Below are 21,843 nucleotides of genomic sequence, written 5' to 3'. Positions count from 1 at the left end.
TGTTTTAACCATTAAAACGCGCCATTGCTGTTTGGCATTGTGCAGGAAAAACACGCTCGGGCTATTGAGCCATTATTTATAAGGCACTACTACTATTACTACCACTATCACGGCTTTCATTGTCTCGCCGTAGTGTTTCAGTCACATTCCCATAAGCGCTGCCATTGATCGGTTCATGATGGTCGGTCGGGCCACTTTGGCTGCCGCGCATCTCACTTCCTGATGCAAGCAAACACACAAACACACACGGTGCACACAGCGTTTCCCTACGGGGCTGCCATCAATCAACAGCCCCATTGGCGTCCCCCGCAACCACCACCACCTCCACCCTTTTGTCCCTGACGATTATTTGAATCCAGTCCATGTTTTTGTTTCGCTCGGATTTTTTTCTCTCTCTCTCTCTTTTTTTTTTTTTTTTGGAGTGTGGTCGGGGTAATTCTCCTTCACTAGTGTCTGGATAAAGAAAGACTAGGTCAGCCATGTGGATGCGTCTGTTGAACAGCTGAAGAAGAGGAGGAGGAGGAGGAGGAGGAGGGGGTTTACAGAGACGAAGGGAGCGATAGGGGGAGCGTGGAGAGTGTGTGTGCATAGGGAAGAGAGAGAGAGAGAGAGAGAGAGGAGGGGGGGAGAGAGAGAGAGCGTGTGTGTGAGCGTGTGTGTGTGTATGTGTGTGTGTGGAAAAAGGAAGCAGAGCCTGTAAACGGCGAACTCACTGGTTTCCTACCCCATCGAAACAACTACCAGCGCCGTGTTACTTTTCATGTGGACACTATCATCGGCAGCGACAACAGCACGGCCGAAGGGAATAGGAGCAGCTCGGAGGGGGGGCCGGCCAACCTTACTGTGCCTTTGCTCGGCCGATCTCGGACGTGAAGAGTCCGTCAGTAAAGTGAAACCGTCTTTTGTTGAAGCAAGTGCTCGCCTGAGCCCCTGCGTGCGGGCAGCGGGTTTAAAAAAAAAACGTGGGGATAAGAAAAAAAAAAGTGTCCGTGTTTTGTCCCGCTTCTTGGATTTGGCTCAGCTGGCTTGCCCCCTGTTTTTTTTTTTTTTTTTTAAAGTTCGGTGGGTCATCTGGGGGCGAGGATCGCGTTTTGAAGTTGTTTGCAGCAGTCTGTGGGACTCCAAGAATCAGCAGACTGGCGGGTGAGTAGTTGAATACAAAAAAAGATTGCAGGACGGTTGTGGTTGGAGGAGAAGAAGGGGGGTGCAGACAGGGGGAGCAATGTGTGGGTGATTAAAAAAAAAACAAAAAAAAAAAAAACGGAATTTGTGCACTAGTGTTGACTAAAGCCGAGTGGATTGTAGACTTTGTCCTAAAAGGGTCTAAATGTTGTTTATACCCAGAGTAGGAAGCGCGTGTGACCTGGAGTCAAATGTTTCTGATTGCCCCAGAGAGCTGAAAGTTGCCTGCATTGTTGTAAAACTTGGCTCTCTCTGGGACGGCGAAGCAGACCCTCAAGCAACCTCCATGACCTGGTCAGCCTGTGACACAGTTTGAGCTGCTCTTGCTAATGGTTTTAAAGTGAGAGCAAAACAAAAGGAGAGTTAAAATGGAAAGTTTGCTGTTCAGGAAACGCGCATCAAAAGATGTAAACTACGTGTGTGTTTGTGTTTTGAGGAATCAATCAACTTCGAGGAAAGAAAAGTTGCGTTTTGATGGGGGGAAAAATGTTGAAACGGACCTTGATGAGTCAGTGGGACATATATTTGATGGGTGGGATTTCCCCAAGTTTCACATAAAGGGTTGGCTGTTGGATTTACAGCCTTGCTCTTGTCATAAATTCATTATTGGGCTGTAAGAATGGAAAGTAGCCGAGCCTTTCTGAAGGAAGGGTAGGGGACCGTGTGCGAGAGACCGGGTGAACCAGTTACAAACAGTTGAAGGACCACCAAATTAACTTGACTTCCCCCCTTCAGCACCCCAGAGGCTATGAACTCTGGCCCAAGCACATGCAGCTCTCACTGTGGGGGGGGGGGATCTTTTGCCTGTTGTTGAAAAGAGCAAGGGGGGCTGGCTGGTGGGATGTATGTGTGTTTAGGAGGGGGCAGCTTAGGATTTGAAAGCAGACTACAGTTATTTGTCTGAAAGGCAGCTTATCTAATGTTTTCCAGTTATAGTAGAAGGGGGAGGAGGGCTTGTTGACTTAAATCACAGTAAAATTGGTCATAGTAAGTCTTCATGTGACTCCAGTCAGAAGCTGAATCCGCAGGCTATGTGACCACATAAGCACAAAGAAAGCTTCAGCCCTGAAACGAGATTCAAATCGAGGAGAGGGGGGGGGGTGCCTTCAATCTCTGCCATATAAAAACAAACCCTTCCTGAAATCCTCCCCCTGCTGCTGTGTTTTTCACTGAGCTATTACATGGACTCAGATGTTGCATTGCTAATTAGGAGAAGCTAATCTCCACCATGCCTAGCTTCCTGTGGCATTTTATATGTCCTACTGCTAGCTGAGAAGTGACCTCTGGCTTAATGATTCAGATGTGATTAATCCACTTGAGTGGGACGCCGCCGCATGGGCTAATGTATGGCACAAGCACGGCAGATAATGGATGACTGTTGCAACATAAAAGACATTTACCCCACGAAAAAAAACTGCTCCACCATCTGAGGCTCTCTCGGTTTTAAAAGTCATGTGAATTTGAATATTGCACATTGTATAAGTCACGACGTGCAATTATAGTTAAAATGTTAACAATGGTTGTCTTTCCTGGTGTTCCTGTGACTCACAACAGAGCTGAACTGCCACTGCGTGCTCTGTAATCTTAAAAGGAAGTGATCTTTGATTTAGATGTCTTTAACAGATGGAGTGTGACGATTTCACCGACAGCGAGCCTTGCTTCCCTTTTATTGATGATGTTGATTCAATGTCACTTTCAAATTAGTTTATTTGCGCTGCCATATTGGCTGACAATATGGCGGTGAAAACAAGACAGAGTTCGAGCATTTCTGTGACATAGGTGACATTGAGGTGTTTTCTGGCTGATTTGTTCGTCTGACCATGACACCAATTAGAGCTTTTTTCCTTTTAGACCGTGAATGTTTTTCATTTTCTGATTGTCACTGAATCAGCGGGAGATTTGTCCTTTGATTAAAATGACAGGCCTGTCTCTGAAATGGTAACCAGTAGTGTGAGAGAAATCGTTTTGGTTACGCGGGTAACATGCAATCACAATCTCAGCCCACGCTGTCGTGTGGGAAAACTTACATAGCTCGTCTTTCGGAACACGTTTTGAAATGGCATCTTCCTCACTTCCCCAGAGGTTAGGATATCCATTTAGTTTCACTACTTGTGGACTGAATGAAAGAGGAAGTGGTCAGACCTCTTAATGGAGTTGTACACAAGAGCCCGAGTTGTTCTGCAGGGTGGGATTTGTATGGGAAAGAGAGCAGTACGTTTCATGGTAAGGCCGCTATTAGATGAGAGCATACCAGCCCAAATCTTAATTATGTACACACTACCACACTGCTGTCGGTATCATTTCGCATCATCTCTATTTGCAGTGCTTCATACCAGTGTTTGTAGGAAATTAAATCTGATGTGCAATTTGATCTGGGTCTCAGTCTGCAGTCTGTGTTGTTGATTCATGTAAACCAAGGGAAGCATAGTAGCGGTGTGAGTCACCCCCCTTCACAAACAGGAGTCTCACCGCTGACAAGGTACAGAGAACTAGTAAACATTCAGCTCACATACAGGCGCGTGTATGAGTGTCACCTCTGAGGAATCTGAGGGCCGATATCCAGATCAAAGAGGCTGTTTCCGACCATACAGAGAGAGAGAGATGCTTCATAGAGTGAGGCTGTAACGGCTGTCTAGCTGCGTGGAGGCGGCTGAATGTTTGACAGGGCATTGGAAAACGTTATTTAATCTGCTCGCATGATGGTCCTCACTGGGGATGCACCACGCTGCGTCTCTTTCACCCTTTTTTCCTGCCTGTGTCAGGATGATGGCAGTGGGGTTAGACAGAGGTTTTCTGCGTGTTGTATTGTAACGGTATGATGTAATGTATAAAGAGTCAGAGAAATTGTAATTGTTGCAATGTTGGCAGGCCTCTAATTTTTTTTCGAATGAGTGAGTCTGCTGGGGTCTTGATATTTTTTCCATTTCAGTAATAGTCTGACTCAACTGTATTCCATTGCAATTACAATGAAATGACCCACTTGTTATTATAATGAACCACATGAATGAAGACAGATGTGAAGTTTGACCAATTAAAAAAACTGTTTGTAAGATGCTGATCAGCTAAATGTTGGTAAATTGTAGCTCCAGCTTCATGGTTGTGTGGATGTAGCACAACTGCATATATCTCAGCCACATAAAAGGCATCACTCGCAGTTACCCTCCTACTTTTGGCCCAAACAATACGGAAACGCGAGGGCCGCCTTGTCATAAAGCCAGGCGGAAAATCAATGAGAAGTCATGGCTTCCATACCATTGTTGGTATCATTTCCATCCCCCTACACAGAGGCAGGCTCATGGTATTTAAAGGAGCGACTGTGAATCTCTTGTCGATTCTATGTCGGTTTCATTTCTAAATGGAACCAGGTAGCCCTCCACTTCCTGACCTATCGTCCCTCCAGATAGTGGTTTGACCAGTGACGCATTTAGAATACATTAGCCACTGATTGACATAGTGCACATAAAACGGTGGTAGCACTGCTAAGGAGGCGCTACCCTCTGGTGGGTGACTACTGAAACAGAGAGTGATGAAGGACTGGAGAGGTGCTTTGATTGTTCATAGAAAATTCAGTCTAATTTGTTGTGCGCAGAGGAAGGGCCTATATCTTTAATTAACATAAACCTCAGGAGCTAACGATGAGTGAGAAATTGGGATAATTGAAAATAGACCCTGTCTCCTGTTCCCCCTCTCTGTATGAACATCCTTAAAGCAGCTGAGCCCATCGGAGGGCACTTTCACACATGTTAAGTGGGGGGACATCTGGCCTCGTTAATTCAGTGCATGGTCATAAAGTGGAATGGCGGTCCCCACAGGGCCGCCTGCCCCGAACACCGTCAGATGGAGCCCGTGTGTCCTCGCTGCCTCCTCGTCCTCCCTGTTGACTGTCCCTCTGACACCAGCTCAGACACTTCAACAAGAACGTGCTCACAATTCAGCGATGATGTTTAAACACAGATGCTGATGTCCGAGGGAGATAGTGACAATACACAAATCCTCATGTTCCAGAAAATAAAACTGCCTATACTTCAAGGTTGTAATGAGTTTTTGGGGTTTTTTTCTTTCAATTAATAATGGGGTTTTAGTAATCATCTACACCGAGACAGCTTTTTTTCCCCCACCACGCACCAGATATGAGTAGCATGTGTCCATTAAGTGTGTGTTATGATTAGTGTGCTGTCAGAGTTGGTATTTCAGTATCCACCTTACGTCCCTGCATCCTCTCGAATGGAAGGAAATAATCGAATGAGAGCAGCGGGAAAGATTCATGCTGTGCATTCATATCCTGTTATAGCAAGTAAACATTTAATGTGTTTAAATGTATCACAGCTTTATTTATGCATAGAATCTGCTGTTAAGTCTGAATTATACATTAGCCAATGAATAATGCATCATGCCATTCCTTAATGATTACTTGCCAGGCAGCGAATGGTAATATTTGCTGATAAATTTACCCATTGATCTTGCTTGTGTTTAACCAGGCTTGTCGAGATGATGTTTGCTCCATTTTGTGTTCAGGGAGGTTTTTTTTTTTTTTTTTTTGTCGAGGATGTAATCAAACGCAAGCTAATTGTCTGGGTTTCTTAAGAAGATGTCTTTTAAAAATGACATGTGAGCCCTGAGGAATTAAAGCAAAATGGTTAGAGTCTGAATTCTCTGAGCACGTAGTATTTTGCCATTGTCTCTAACAGAACGTAAGGGTTCTGTGTTTACTTACTGTTCTCTTCATGGCTGCTCTTACGATGAGTTATTTATCCTTAGACCTCGACAGATCAATGTCCAATTACAGTTTTGTCTTTGCTGGCTTGTAGCCACTACATGGCAGAGTATGTTTGTAGGAAGTACAGAGTCTAGACGATGTCTGGAGAGTTGGTAATTTAGCCCATACTTGGTAAAGGTTGTCTTTTGATACTGTGTCTGGTAGTGCTGGTCTTAACAGCTGCACCGAGCCAGATTATTGACACATTATCTGTGTAATGCTGCTAGTCTAACATTGCCTGAGCTTTGATGCACAGCCAGTTACTGTGCAGATATATTGCTTGTCCACACAATGAGAAAATATTGACTTGTTGTCACTCACTCATTTGATTAGTTGTGCGGGTGATTCTGCTTTTCATTTGTCACCCCGGCAACGCAAATGGGAAAACACAGCAACAGCATCTTTTTACCCAGTAACGAAGCACTGGAGCATTGCAGACTATCACATCTGGAAAACCTCTCTCTAAGCAGGAATGAATGTCTTTATCACTCACGCTGTATCATTGGCACTTGTCGGCTCAGCTAGTATCCACAAAAAGCCAACATTTGACAGCTTCTCTCTCTGCAGAATGTGCAGCTGCGTGGGAGTGATGTACTCCAACAATTCCACTTTGATTTTACAGCTTAGTTGAGTGAGATTTATCCATATATTTACAGTGTTGGCGAGCTACTCCATTTTCTTTTGTCTGTAAGAAGAGCAAGGTAAAGCAGTCTGCTGCTGTGTGTGAGTCAGGTCATAATGAGAGCACCTTACATTTAACCCAACAGGATTCATCAGTGGCCTTGTTCTTCCAAAAATAATGAGGTAGACAGTAAGGGCTGCCCCAGGCTGCATGTAGGGAGATGATCTCTCTGAACCAGCAAATCATTCCTGTTTTTTATGCTAAAAGGACTATTCTTGATGTGTGTCAGTGCTTTAAGTTAACTAGCTTTAATTCACAGAAAGATCTAATGGGCTTCATTGTCAAGCTGAGTCGAAGCAGTCAGTGAGAGGCTTGTGCTCGGGTGGGGGTGGGGATGTAATTGTTTTTGCTGGCGGTGATTCTCTCTGGAAGGGATGACTGCACAATCCAGATATGTAAACCAGAAGAAACTGAAAGGCAATATGCTGATACCTTGTCTGTTTCCTCCTCTTGAAATTTAATTTCTAGGCCCTGCCCAAACGCTGTTTGCATTCAGCTTGGCAGTAATGGCTGCTTTACAAAACGGTATCTGCTCAACTAAGCATTTCAAACATGTAAATCATATGTGGAAAATGGAGATCTTGAGGAAATCATTAACTGTGACGGGACGCCGTAAAACAAAGAGAGGGAGAATTAAAGACAACAGATGCTCAAAGGGTTTGATTCTGCTTATTGGAGCATGACCCTTATTTAGTGCAGTGGAGAATCTGTGCGCTCGTGGTAGACAATACTGCTATGTTTTGCCAATGCCCTGCCAGTCATCTGCTCTCCAGAGGCACTCACAATATTCATTTAACGTATTTGCATTCATCTAAACCTTCCATTTCTTTGTTTGCTCAAGCCTTGTGTCATTTTTGCACACTCGGAATCAGGTTGCTTGTTTGCCTGCACAAGACGGCTTGTAATGTTTATCAGGCTATAGCGGAGTAGACTTCCACCTCTTATGTTTCATAAATAACAAAGCAGCTCAGCCCCGCGCCAGCAAAACAGGATGGTTGCCATGATAAAGTGAGCTGACTCTATTGGTCTGATAAAGATCAACTTAAGACCCACCAGGAAGCAGTCCAGTTTGCAGACAGGTTTTTTTGGGGGGTTTAATGTTTGAGTCAGCATCGGGGCAAGACTGGACATCTGTCTCCTAGCGATCTATAACGCCCACAATCCCTCCCACAGACTGTCAGCTTTGGCACTCAAGCAGCACACCGGTTGCTGTAGTACACCCAGCCACCCACAACAGTGGCTTATCTCGCTAGCATAACAAACAGCGGGCTAACAAAGAGCATAGAAAGCAATAGGTGACACAGTAACAGAGGACCTTAAGTGTACCGTGCCATCATAACTCCTCTTCAAAATGGAGGCCTTTGTTCTGAGATTGTTGGAGAGGACATCATAGCAAGGTAGCAGCACATCTTTTCATCCTCAAACACACTCACTCCCACTCATTCAGTCTGCTGTCGGTAAAGGAGATCCTCTGCCTGATAGGGCTTCAGAGAAAGATGTTCCTCTGGGACTGTTGTTGAGGGATTTCTGCAGCTCTGCCATGCACTGATTAAAGGAACACTTGTAGATACTTCTTTTAAAAATAGGTCTTTGTTGTGGCAGTGGTGGAGTGAGGTGGTGCGTGACAGGAAGAAAAAGCCCCCAGATTTGGATTTTTAAATGGTTATCACCTTGGTATGATCGGCAACTCTGCTAAGATAAATATTTAATGACGGGGTGGCTGAAATAGAGCTGTTACTGACTGCTGGTGAGAAATTGAGCTTCTATTTAGAGCCCATACTGTTCCATAAAGTCATGGCATTGGTAGACAGCCCAAGGTTATTAGTGTGGTATGAGAGTAGTGTGTTTGTGGCGCGTCTGTGGGTTGCTGAAGAGTTCTCACTCTTTTCTTGCTGCAGTGATATGAAGGAGAGAAATGCACTCAGTCTGTTATTGAGCATTCACTCATGAATCCTTGATGGATTACGGGTGTGTGTATGTGTGTGTGAGAGGGAGCGCTGTTGTGGCAGCACTATAGCTAATGCACGGCAGCAATAGGATTCGGGCACACTCCACTTGAACTATTTCCACAAGCGAAACAGCTGTATGTTTTGCCCTTTACAACCTTAGTTTTGCTCCGTTTCATTTCACATGCTCCCTGCCCTCTGGGTTCGTGTTTGATGTCATTCGTGTCATGCAAAATTGATTGCGAAGCTTTGCATCAATGCATACTGCAATGAAGTTATCACGGTGTAAAGACAGATTTCCCTACATTGATTCTCTTAACCTTACACTTTCAAACTCGAGTGAATGGAACCTTTAAATTGGTATTGGCCTTGCTTTTAGGTTTTTGGCAAGGATTATGAAGCAATGCCTCTATTAGGACTTGAACGTTACTGCACAGCTCATTTAAACACTGATCTGCGCTCCACTTGATTCATCCTGTTTACTCATTACATGATAGCTATGGCGAAAGCAATTACTTTCAGCTTTCAAGTACCTTGCTTTTGGTCACACTGCGGCTCTTATTCATTTCTCTGGAGCTCCCAAGGCCCCGTGGCTTCCAATCAGTCCAGTGAATGGCGTGCACTAACATCTTGCCTCTTTGTGTAGGAAATAGGTGGGTAAACACAGCAGAGTCCTTGAAGCACTTCCCATCCCTGCTATTGGATTACCAGCTGCCTTTCCGGATCTCATCTGCACAGATGAGTGCCAAGATCAATGGAGCTCTTAGTGCAAAGCTAATTCGATCAAGACTGGCTTTGCTACTGCCGATCAGAGATTATTTTTTTTTATACGTGAAACAAAAACTTAATCAAGTCAAGCCCATGTCCAATAGCCTGTATTTTCAGCTGCTCCAACTCCCGTAGACATCAATTAGGAAGCATTTCATATTCATTATTGAATTGTTGGGCTGGCCTGCTGAGAAGAGGTGTGGAGATGGAAGTAGTGAACTGCTGCGTAAAGTGATCCGACCATTTTTGCTGAGTGTAGCAAGAATGCTGCATTTTCTCCAGCAGAGCAACTGGCATCATAAATAAGCTAAGAGCATGTTTTTAGAGGGATGAGGTGTCTCCTGCTTTGACGGTGAGCAGAGAGAGGGGGTTGAAGGGCATATTGACCCTCTTGTTCTGGAAAGCGAAAAGCAGACTCTTCAGTGCCCCTTGTTCCCCATTAATTATTGTTTGATGCTAATAAAGGAGGGGGGATGGGGCATGTTATGAAACATAATTATTCATTGCAGCATTTCCCCTTGACGAGCCTTGTTCCCCCTCCCCTCGTGCTTGGTGAGGAAGCTGCCAGGGCTGTCAGTTGAGTACAGCAGGCAAAGATGTCCCCTCAGCCTTTTAAGGAGGGGACAGGAGGGAGCAGGGTGAAGGGCGCCATTTGCCCGAGTGATATATGAGGAGAGACAGCAATATATGTAAGGAGCTGCTGAAAGAAAGATAGAAGGTCAAGGCACATTACACTCCAGCCATTTATTGGCTGAGCACATAGTCTGACCTGGACTGCAAATACAGTTGCTCAGCAGCAGCTTTTTTTTTGTTTATATATGTATGTGTGTGCTTGTAAGTGTGTGTGTGTCAATGGCCTACACATTTTAGATTGACATGTGTGTATACACGTAGATGAATGCTGCACTGTAGTGAATATGCTCTCAGTGGCTTTTTATAAGCTTGCAGATGCAGTGGGAAGCTATTTTAACAAGACTGTAGCTCCACAAACCTGTCCTCCTAGATTTCCACTAAGCAACTGCGATGGCAGAAGCACTAGAGGCTGATTTCCTATGCATGAGCACAGCATATGGTGTGCTTAAACACAATGCAAGCCAGGGATTAGTTAACAATTGCGTTTCATAGCATTGTGCAGTATAAACGGTTACTCCACCACTGTATACATATTTCTTCTCTTGCTGTTACTTGCTAATTTGCTAAATTTTAAGACGGCAAATGATTTAGCTGATGTTCTATAGATTTTGAAAGTGTATGCGTTAGTGGAATGGGCAGGGCTAAGGAATATTTTCATTATCATTTATGGCCCAGTGACGAGAGGAGAAGTAGGTGAGACTGCCATGGTCAAAGCCTAACATTAACATTCCAAGAATATCTGAGGCTTATTCACAGCAACTCAGCCGACTATGTTCACCTTTGGTTTAAAAAAGACAACAGGCCTGTAGTCGGCCTGAGCTATGTTGTGTCAGGTGGTGTTTTTAATGTGCCAGTGAAGGATGCAATGTGTAATCCAATATATTGCAGGTGTTTGGGAAGATGTGAAATATGCAGCCTGTGTTTGCTGGAGGCATAGCACACTATCAGTCAGGGATCAAGTCTCCATTTCACACATGAACAGGCAGAGTTAATCTGCGGATCACTACTGTACACTGTGTTATATCCAGCCCCCTTTCCCACAAGCCCATTGTTTTAGGCCCCTGCTGGTAACGTTTTTTGGAAAATAGTTCCCTATTGTAGCTGTGTATTTTTAAGTGAAGACCAAGGCCTAAGAATTGGCTTGTGGTCCAGGTAGTAAACCATGCAGGTCTGGCTGCTTCAGACTCTTTAAAATTAATTACGTGTATTTGTAGCCTCCCTGTGTGTGTGGCCTGTGTGTTTGTGGCAGGGTCCACTAAAATGCCAGCGCTGTAAGAGGCCCAGTCCCAGCCACTGGATGTTTTATGAGCTGTCCTCAGAGAATATGGGAGCTCTAAGCTTAGATCCTGCTTGTTCCAGCAGTGTTTTCATCACTTCTGGCCACTTCCCCCTGCCGTTTTTTTTTTTTAATGAGGGAGTAGGTGAATCAACGGGCAATATCTACAACACAGCCCTGTCTGTGGTTATAGTTTAAAAACAGTGGCTAGCTGATAGAGGCCTCACAGAGACATGATTCATATTATTCTCCTCATGTGCACTGCAGAGGGTGCTTTCCCCTCTGCCTAAGATCACCGGCCTGCACGACTGAGATGGTGGATGACAAGACTGAACGCTACACTGAATATTCCACTCCCCTAGTCACCTCCCCCACTGACTGCTTTTTAGCGCCGTCCTTTTCCTTGAACAAACACATCTCCAACTGGAGAACGTTCACTGACTGTGTCTATTTGCAGTGCTCACACACTGACTTGTGAGTTATAGCTCTGGTTGTGAGAATGCTGAAATGAGCGCGGAGGGTGACAAACAAAAGGGGATGTCACGCGTATAGGACTCATCCTTTGTTTTATTTATTTTGTATTGGCAGTTAATCACGATGGTTGGACGTGTGGCGGTTGGTGGTTAGGCGAGAAACATTTGCATCTGAAATAATAGCCTTTACTAATTAGAGGTAATACCATCCTGTGGTATCTAGAGGTGGAGGTGTTTTTTTGGCTTGGATCATTATAAGACGCTGAATGGAGGAATTGCCCCCCCTCCCCCCACGACCATCTGCTTGAGGATGGTGCAGAGTTTGCCACCGCAAAGCTAAATAATTTAGGCGGAAAAATGGCTTTGTGTACTGACCTAATGGCTTTGTTTTTGGGAGCTGTTCTTCAAGACATCCCTCAGTGCCCCTGCTGGCCTGCGCTGTCAGTCTGAAACCTCAGAGCTGTCTTATCTGTCACTCTAATCTATTTATGTTAGTTTTTCCTCTGTGTTGGCACGTCGCTCTGTGTGACATAGTGATTAGAGTAGCTGGAGGATGTAGGGCAGCTGTATGAATACATTTCCTCCTCTCCCACACTCATTTAGACTACCAGTTGGAGTTGAACTGACGAAAAGGATCGTTAAGCTGATAGGCAGATCAGGGAGGAAGAGTGGGGATATTTGATTGCAGAATATCAGTAGAAGTGGAACATGATTGAGTGCTCAAATATTAAAATCTCAAGAGCTCTTTCATTCTAACAAAGACACAATCACCGTTGGGGGTTTTTCTTTCCCAGTAAATCTTTTTACTGTGTGTGTGTGTGTGTGTGTGTGTGTGTGTGTATATATATATATATGTGTGTGTGTGTGTGTGTGTGTGTGTGTGTATATATATATGTGTGTGTGTGTGTGTGTGTGTGTATATGTATATATATATATCTATAGCATTGAGAAAATGTCATGTAACTCATTTCCTCCTGCCCCTGCTAGGGCTATATTCTATTTTATTGAGATAGATACATGCTATATGATACAGATATTTTTTAGTACATGTCAGGCTTGAATGTGTCCCCAGTGCGTATTCATACCTCTCCTAACCCCAGCTTTACCTTTGGTTAAATTTCCATTACAACAGCATAATTCACCAAAAAATTGAATTGTCAGTGCCTCCCCAAAGGTGAAAGACACTAAAAATGCTTAAGATTCAGGCACTTTATTCACACTGCAAGAAAAGCAGCCCACAGATTTGCAGTGAAACTCAATAAGAGCTACATTCATGGTATCACTGTCTGCCGCCACGTACCTCATCTTCTCCTGCCCTCTTATCAATGACACATTGGGAGAGGTCCTTTACTGACCTGCTTACGATTACATTTCTCAAGAGTGCCTCATTTAGAGGAAAGGGGAAGGGTGACAATGGACAACCCTGGCATTTCCCTCAGGAGTTGTGTCCAAACATGATGCCTTGTGAGGCAGTCGGAGCTGCTGAAATGGCCTTCAGCTTTGCTCCAGCCAGACAAACGTGGCAGACTGAAAGGCGCTGCGTCTTGAAGTAGCTGGCATTAGGCTGCAAAATGAAGTCCTTCTCAGAGACCCTGTACATAATGGACATCTTGGGTTGTGGAGCGGCCCCCTCAGGGCCATTTGGAGCTCTCACAGAGAGCACACAAACAGGGACTAGAGTAGGATTTAGCCTTCTTTTAGAGATGGAGTAGAGGCTTAGGCCCAGTGGAGCACACAGGCTGATCCTTATGTCTGTGGCTGAAAGTACCTGTGGACTGTTGGACAGAGAATATGTTTGACTTGGTCGGTATCAGTTTATATAACATGAGGAAAGTAACGGATGCTGTTGCTATCCTGGGAGAGATTTTGTAAATTCTCTTAATCTTTTTAGACCGTAATAGTTTATTGTTGCACACGGTGTCATTGTGCTTGAGAATGTGTTCTTGTGGAACGCTGCTTTGCCTTTTTACCATGGGAGTCTCTAGGCAGGTTTAAATGTTGATGTTGGAAAGCCCCAAGCTATCTTTTCTCGAGCACGGCTTTTACCTACTAAACTAACCCCGGATGCCGGCTAAAAATAGAGCCTTTGTGAGCACAGCTTTAGCAGAGGGAAAAAAGATGTGGTTACTCATCAGTGAATTGAAAAACAAGCGGAGCAGACAAGTGTCTTTGCCCTGCCAATGTGAACTAAAACAGAGAGGGCCTCGGAGAATATAGCAAGCCATGATTGCACCAGGTAAGACAAAGCAGGCGGGGTGCAGAGACCACAGAGAATCCCTTATGAAGTGGCCTACCCCTTGCCTCCAGCTGAGCCCTTTCATTGTGCTGTTGTTTCTAGGGGGCTTGGATGGCAGCTTAGATTAGATGGCACTGAGTAATGGATTGGAGCTGACGAAAACCTGCTGCAGCTCAACATCACCACAGCTAGAATCCATGCACTGCTGAGGATCTGGCTGGTTTATTCGGATCAATTTGAGTTGCCCTCATTGTTAATAACCCTGTGTATATTCATGCTAACATTGTTCTCCTCTAATCTGTATTCATGCGAGTATTTCATTCAATCCCTTTGCAAAGCCGGCCCTAAATCCTTGCCAATCACATTTTGCTACTTCATAATTCTCCAATTGAATATGCCATGAATGACTTTTCAGTCTCTCTCCCAAAACTGAGTGCATGGCTGTGAGGGTTATATTGTTGTTAGATCCTATTTTGCATTTAAATGTAAAAAAAAAATCCAGTTTCTTTATTATTTTTTATAAAATACTGTATAAATAATTGACCAGATTTTGCAAATTTACACAATCCAAGATAATCAATTACAAAAATTTGGTGGGATGAGAAAAATCCTACAGATGTATAGGTACTCAAGCAAAGCGTGACAATTTGGATGTTTATCCTCAGACAGGTTTAGATTAAAACTGCAGAGATGAGCATGGATTTGGGTAAAGGTGGGAGTTATTGGAATGAATAAAACATGGGTTTTTTTAAAAGGCTGTTTTTGGAGAGAGAGACGGAGTGAAAAAAACTGTGTTTAGTAACAGAAACCTGCTGTGTGGCCATTGTGGGGGATGATGTGTTAATCGAGCCACAAACTGTGGGGTTTTTTTCAGGCCAGAGGTCTCATTTAAACAAGCTCGGAAAAGAGAAATGTATTTTAGCTTGGCCCCGCTGGCTGCTAGCCCTTGACTCCATTGCAGTAATGTAAATGGTGGATTAGGGTGACGTTGACTGGGACCCCCTCAACCCTTCCTCAGCCACTGCCCCCTCCTTCTCTTTTCCATTAAGACAGCTGGTATCTTTCAAAGGGTCCTGGCCCAGTGATTGATGTGTAATAGCTCCAAGCCTCACCTGCCCCCTCACAGCGTTATTCATCGGCCAGGCAGCCAGCGCTGCTTTCTACTAAGCACTTTGTTTCCAGGGTAGTGGGTGGAGAGCCTTCTCCCTCGCTTTCTCTCTCCGTCGCACTTTCTCATTCTCTTCCCTGTCAGCCATCAATACATTATGACTTTTCATTGCCACAGTGCTACTACTTCACTTTACTCTGACTCACTCTTTTTTTATTCACTCAATTTGTTCAACTTCAAATTGCTCTTTTATCTGCATCAAACTACAGCTGCTGATGTGCAACACATTAACATAGACACTTGACCATATTATTAAGTGACAAGTAAAACTTTTATCACAATTTAACATTAGCAAGAGCATGTCTGTATAAAGATTTTGTTCACACTCTGAGGGTTAATGAATACAATTATGCTAACGTCAGCAAGGTAATTGGAGATGCAGACTTTAGGAATGAGGCATTTGTGTTAAGTGTATCCAGATGCAAACTAATAGCACCTAGATTGTAAAGATACTTATAGAGGCTTATAGCAGCCCACAACATCAAAGGAGAATGGGCCAGCCCTCCATTTGCAACAGTTCAGGGTCCTCGTTGGTTTCAGTGGAAGAGGCTTATGTTACTGATTAGAGGAGAGAAGAGGTGCTTAGCTCACACACAGATTCTGGCAGCTCCCAGGATTAGAGCGGTGCTATCAAATAGTACCTTCATCAACGTTTTCATGTTCCTCACACCTCTAAGACATGCTGCTGGATATGGACATAGGAGGGGGCACAGTGTGTATTTTGGCACACCAGCGGAGGTGTGTATCCACGGTGGGCGTGGGACACACGCACATGCGCCTTGGGTTCCTCCTGAGCCCTTGCGCCCTGTGTGTGCACTAATGTGTTCTTGTGTGTATATGCTGGCAGCTCAGTGGTCGCCGTGGTAACTCATCATTAGGTGATTAATGGGGCTGTGACGAGGCTGCGGTTTAATCAGGCCCGGTGTTTGTGTTGAAGCCGACGACAAGAGCAGCTGCCCTGTCAGTTGGCGTCTGCTCACGAGATGACAGCACCCGCTGCTGAGGAGCGCCGTTGTCAAACGTGCCTCATTGTACGTGTGTGTGCGTGCGTATTTGTGTGTGTGCGCCAAAAATCTTCCACCTCACTCTGTACTTCTATTCTTCACCTCACGGTCTTTATAGCTCTCTCAATAATCCCACGTCCATTTGCTTGACTCCTTTTCACTCGAAGCTAGGTCTGCCGTACCTAGCTCAATCTCTCCCTCACCCTCCTTTTGCGCTCTCCCTCTCCCACCCTGCTATCACAACCATGGTAACACGGGCGCTGATTGCCTGGTCTGATCCCTCTGGGGGCTGTAATAACTATTTCTAGTTAATTTGTTGCAGTGGGGGGTGGAGGGGGCAAACACTGGCAGTAAATGAGAAGCGTCCTTTGTAGGCACAGTGTGTAGGGGCAGTGTAGTGCAGACAGCGTGCTGCTTCAGCTTTGCCCACTTCACTGTTTATGGAGGATTTCATTATGGCATGAGAACGTGGAAGCTGAGTTCCTTTTGAGTGAACAACGATAGCTGAAAATGGCAGTGGACTAGGCATGGCAAATGACTGGCTCAGCCTCTCTCCTCTCCCTTTCCTTACCCAGTGGATTGCTGTGTTCTTCCCTCCAGAGCTGTCACTTCACATTAACACACTGGTGACTGTCAGCCAGGGCAGAGGGTAGGGGTGGGGTGCAGTCCAGTGAGCCAGAGTACACGCTCACACACACACACACACACACACACACAGACACACACATAACCACACACAGACAGACAGATGAGTAAAATTGAGCGTGGTGTCATCACAGATGGTCTGCAGAGAAGCTATCCAGTTAACTCTGTCATTGAGTTTCATGCTGTGTCTCTCCTGTGGCTTTGCAAAAGACAAGCAGCGTCTTGTGTCAAAAAGCCCCTCGACACATTATCTTTGAGGAATTCTTCTGGCTGCTTGCGTCATCCTCTATGCAGCACTACCATCTTCTTTTTCTGTTACAAATTCCCTTTAGCTTATTGTGTTACAAATACTGCATTTGTCTTTCTATTTTTCTCACTTTCTTTTTTCTGCTCTTTTGCCCTCTAATAACTCAGTTTTACTGCCTCTCTGAAAGAATGGAAATGTGTTTGAGCAGAAAACCAGAAGGTTCTGTTCTTTGATAAAGCTCCTCAGTGCTCTCCAGAGTATACATGGTTGTGGAGGGGAGTGCCAACAATTACTGTGAAGTTGGGAAGAGTCAGCGCAGCTGCATGATCTCTAGAAACTAATCTTGTATTTCTCACCCACAAAAGATCTTCAGCACAAAACAAGTCATTGTGCTGAAATATAGCTTCTGCAATGTAAGGATAATGATTATTTATGTAGGGTTTACTAATTGTCTTTCTTCTCTTTTCCACAGCTTTTCTGAAACACTGGGGTTGTTGGTGTGGCCAAATTTTCCCTGGATTTGACTGGTAAATTCAGAAGACTGAAGCCCAGGCTCACAGTCTACCTTTCACGGAGGCCCAGCCGTGAGAGGACTGAGGAAGGCACGTGGCGGATCATGACGGCCGACAAAGAGAAGGAGAGGGAGAAGGAGCGGGACAGAGACAGAGATAGGGACCGGGACAAGAGAGAGGCCGGTAAGTCCCGCCGGCAGGATGGGGACCGGGGCGACCGCGAGAGCGAAAGCTCCAGGCCCCGCCGTAGCTGTACGTTGGAGGGCGGGGCCAAGAACTATGCAGAGAGCGAACACAGCGAGGATGAGGACAACGATAATGGCAGCACAGGTGGAGGCAGCGGTACGGCCGAGGAGGCCGGCAAGAAGGGCAAGAAGAAGACGCCTAAGAAGAAGTCACGCTACGAGCGCACAGAGAACGGAGAAATCACGTCCTTCATCACAGAAGATGATGTTGTTTACAGACCGGGGGGTAAGTCCTACTCATGGCTAATCAAATGATTTCAATCTCCAATGTCCATTAATCAATTTTCCCAGTTTATTGATAATTCTAAGCCTATCCTCTTAACACCATATTTGCTTATTTACTTGTGCCCCACTTTGTTCTCTATAAGCTTGTTTTAGGAATTGAGACAATTATTTAATTAATCAATGACTCATTGCTGGGTCCTTATAGAAACAGTCATCTATTTTGCAATAAAATGGAGAGGGACTGCAGATTCTCCGAAGTAGCAGCTCTCTAACAGTAGAAGTACTCCCTCAGGCTAGAGGCCCATGCATAATACAATCAATTCCAAGTTGACCCACTCTGTGCTTTGTCTTGGGCTAAGTCAATAAAGCAAAGTGGTGCTTCACTAGATGATATGATAGTGACGACAGCCATGATAATGATTTCATCCCAACACCATCTGACTCACTGAAAGTATGCTATCTCCTCTCTGGCCAAAAGGTACTCTAGTTTCCTGGAGAGATGTTTGAGCTGGGATATATAATGTCTTTATTACGTCAGATGAATGAGGCTAAAAGGAGAACCAACCTTTTCCGCAGCTGTAAACATGGCCTCTCTCTCACCTACTGTTTATAAATTGGTTGTATTAGAGGGTGGGGGGGGGGTGCCAACACTCTCTTTTGGAAAGGACGGCAGGCTAGCTAGGTGTGTGTGTAGTCTGCTCTCACTCGGCTACAGTGCTTTTCGGCTTGCAACTAAATCATTGCCGCCATGTCCTTTGGTTTATGTAGCGGCTAGCAAAAGGTCACGGAGTGGGAATGGGGTTGGTTGGGGGGTGGTGGCCTGCATTGCTTGGGTACTTAATGGGAAGATGAAGGAAATTACAGCCTGAGTGTTTCGTTATCTACTTCTCATATACCTACCCATACACACATACACACATCCACACAAACACCCAACCCTTTTCTTTTCAGCTACCAAAGAGACAACTTCAAGTTGCTACAGGGAAACAGCCAGACCTCCCATTCTGCGCTTTCTATCTAGCTGCGTAATCTTGTTGGCTAAATTATCTCTGCACTAGTATCGGTGGAGGTCCTCAAGCAAGCAGTCACACTTAACCCAAGCCTTGCTGTTGTTCACTCTCTATTTCTGTCCCTCTAATGCTCTGCAACGGACTCCATTGAAGCCTTTTTTTGCTCCGCATTTCATGTTTAATAGAGAGAGCACCGGCGCTTTGTCTCATAGTTAACCATGCGGAGAGAGGGGAGTAGAGGGGGAGAGAGGGTGGTGGAAAAAAAAAAACGGAAGCAGTCAGTCACATCAATGAAACATTTAAAAGGCATATAAACAAAGTCGACCGTCTCAGTGGATTAGCCCTGCCGAATATTTATATTTCCACATCCGAGCACAGCCAGTGTCTGGTTGACGGGGAATATTTACGTTTCCTGTCTTCTCCTTCAATTAGTTTGACGGGTCTAGAGTGTCACAGCCTGCTCCCACCACATGGACTGGAGCTGTTAGATGGGTTTAGATTAGGGATGAGCCGCGATTGGGTAGTGGCGGCCCCAGCACCGGTACACTAGTTTGTAATTTACCTCCTATTGTCAACATGGAAGATCCTCCACCTCAGCAACTGACCTCCTGCTGTCTCCTCTACTTATTGTTCGAGCGATAAGCCGTGTGTGTGTATGTGAGTGTGTACGCAGTGCATGTTTTCCTCCTCCTGCTTGGTCATTGGTAGCAGTCTTCTTGCAATCAGATTTGATGTGTGCGGCTTAGGCAGGCACAAAGCCTGCGATGGATTATGCTTTACTAAATGTTAAATCCCTTTATAGCCGTCTAGTGACACACAATATGTAAAACTGACCACCCTGGGAGAGGGATTTGCACCACCCCAGACATGGGGAGAGGGAAGAAGTCGGTGATGGAAAGCAATGTAGAAACGGAAAGAAATTGTCAACCAAAATACTGCTTTGATTGCTTTTGTCTCGGGAGGCTTTAGAAACATCAAGGCCCATGTCATTACATAAGAAATAACAGGTAAGATTGTATGGAAACCATCTGCACACTCCCAATCTCCAGCCACCCTCCAGTCTCTCTGTTTAGCTTTTCTATCCGTTGAAGATGGGTTCAGGCGGCTTAATGCACATTGATTGGATGGGGAAGGGTGGAAGGAGAAGTGCAATGGGCCAATAGGTGGCCCTGCAGCTAAATCTAGCTCTGTTGCTGTTTGAAAAGGATGGAGGAGTGCGTCTGTGGTGGTGGCCAGGGGACTGTGTCCCAGGCCATTTGTATGGTCGACTGCTGGGTTGAACAGCCCAATGCAGTGCTAGCAGACATGCCAAATCGATCTATGCCCTGTGGCTGAGCTCTCACCACTTCCCCAGGCCCAGCCAGACACCTTCAGAGCCTGTTCTCTACAATCGTCCACCCCCCCACCCCAGATTATAGATCCTCTCTCTGGAGATTATACACACTGCCATGGGGGGATCAATAGGAGACACCCTAGACGCACAGACACACACAAAAAACATGTCAGTACTCACACATACACAGTATGCCAGTATTTGTGCACAGTCACAAGAATACTGTAACACACATGCACACACTAACACATATACAAAGATATGCTTTAAATAGTCATAGATACAGTCCATATCTCAGACAAGCACACTCCTGTAACTCACACAAGCTCAGCCAAACACACACACATTTTACAATCCACATTGCTCACCCCTCCTCTCCACTGCAGCAGAACTGTGCTTGCTGCTGCAGGTGGTTGGCTGCCATAGCATGTCTCCTTCCTTCCTAACTGACTGACTGTCTAGCTGGTCTGTTTTAAATAGAGAGAACTAATGGAAACACCGCCCCCACCCCACTCCGCTCCTTCTGCCCATCTAACTTGGTTTATGTCACACAACATGGCTACCACAGCTGCCTCCTCACCAAGTATCAGGGCGATAAAAGACAAGACGTGATTAAACTCAGTAATTTTGTCGTAGAAAGTGACGTAACGCAGTTAGTGCAGTGTATAATACAGAACGATTGCGGGGTAGTCTTTGAAAAACACCTTTTGTGTATGAGTGTTGGGGGAGTTGTTGATGTGGACAGCTGGCGCTTCTTGCCGCAGCCACCAGAGAACCCTGGGGAGTGTATGTCAGTGTGTGTGTCATGTGCACACACAGTAAGCTGTGCGGCAGGAGTTTGTCTGACACACACATGTAGAGCTGGATAACCAGCCCCCCACCTCCTCCTTTCTTCAAGCTTCAGACCAACTGTTGGCACACAAACCTGCCATGCTCCTTAAGGGCTTCAGTTTTTCTGTCTTAGATGTATGTCATCTGTAATTTCTCTCGTGTATTGTATATTGTCATTATTGCCACTATGGCTCTTTTCTCAGGACAGCAAGTGTAGGGGCTTAGCTGACTGACTGCTCCTTTGCAGTTGCTCTCATATGCCAAACCTCTAGATGTCATTAGATTTAGTCTTTTTTGAGATTAAATTCAGTTCATTTATGTGTAGTTTCAGCAGCATTTTAAAGCTGGATTAAAAACAAAAGTACCCAATAGAGCACAACACATTTGAATTCTGTTATTCAGTGCGGATCATCTAGAGAAGTTGGTATAATGTGATTTAGTGAGTATTGGATGAGTTATTCCAGTGCCAAGGCATCGAAGGCTAGAGCTTGATTAGCATAGCATATCTGCTCAGCTATAAAGGCTAGCTGTCGATCAGTTTGCTTTTTCCAGTCAAGCTAACATGTGGGACAAGCCCTGGGAGTCATCTCACATTGAAACATAGCAGTGTGAATCTGTAGCCTGTCGCTAACTGAACAGATCTATTTTTAAAAAGCCCTCTCTGCTCTTCC

At 45.1% G+C, this 21,843-nt stretch overlaps 1 protein-coding gene across 3 annotated transcripts in view; it reads left to right on the top strand.

The window, feature by feature from the left end:
- rerea (arginine-glutamic acid dipeptide (RE) repeats a) overlaps positions 1-21,843 on the top strand; it is a 122,123-nt gene that overhangs the window by 32,970 nt on the left and 67,310 nt on the right. The window contains exons 1-2 of one of the 3 annotated variants that reach the window (XM_070838891.1): positions 636-1,143; positions 17,489-17,999. In XM_070838891.1, coding sequence (XP_070694992.1) covers positions 17,633-17,999 — 367 coding nt within the window. In that variant the 5' untranslated portion in view covers positions 636-1,143; positions 17,489-17,632. Of the gene's footprint in view, positions 1-635; positions 1,144-17,488; positions 18,000-21,843 lie in introns of those variants that run through there. The other 2 variants (XM_070838889.1, XM_070838890.1) reach the window with 2 other exon arrangements.

The sequence above is a fragment of the Pempheris klunzingeri genome, chromosome 11 (genome assembly GCF_042242105.1).
Source record: "Pempheris klunzingeri isolate RE-2024b chromosome 11, fPemKlu1.hap1, whole genome shotgun sequence".
In the NCBI taxonomy this organism is placed as follows: Eukaryota; Metazoa; Chordata; class Actinopteri; order Acropomatiformes; family Pempheridae; genus Pempheris; species Pempheris klunzingeri.
Note: the sequence above shows the minus strand (reverse complement) of the source record. Positions and strands in the feature narration are given on the sequence as shown.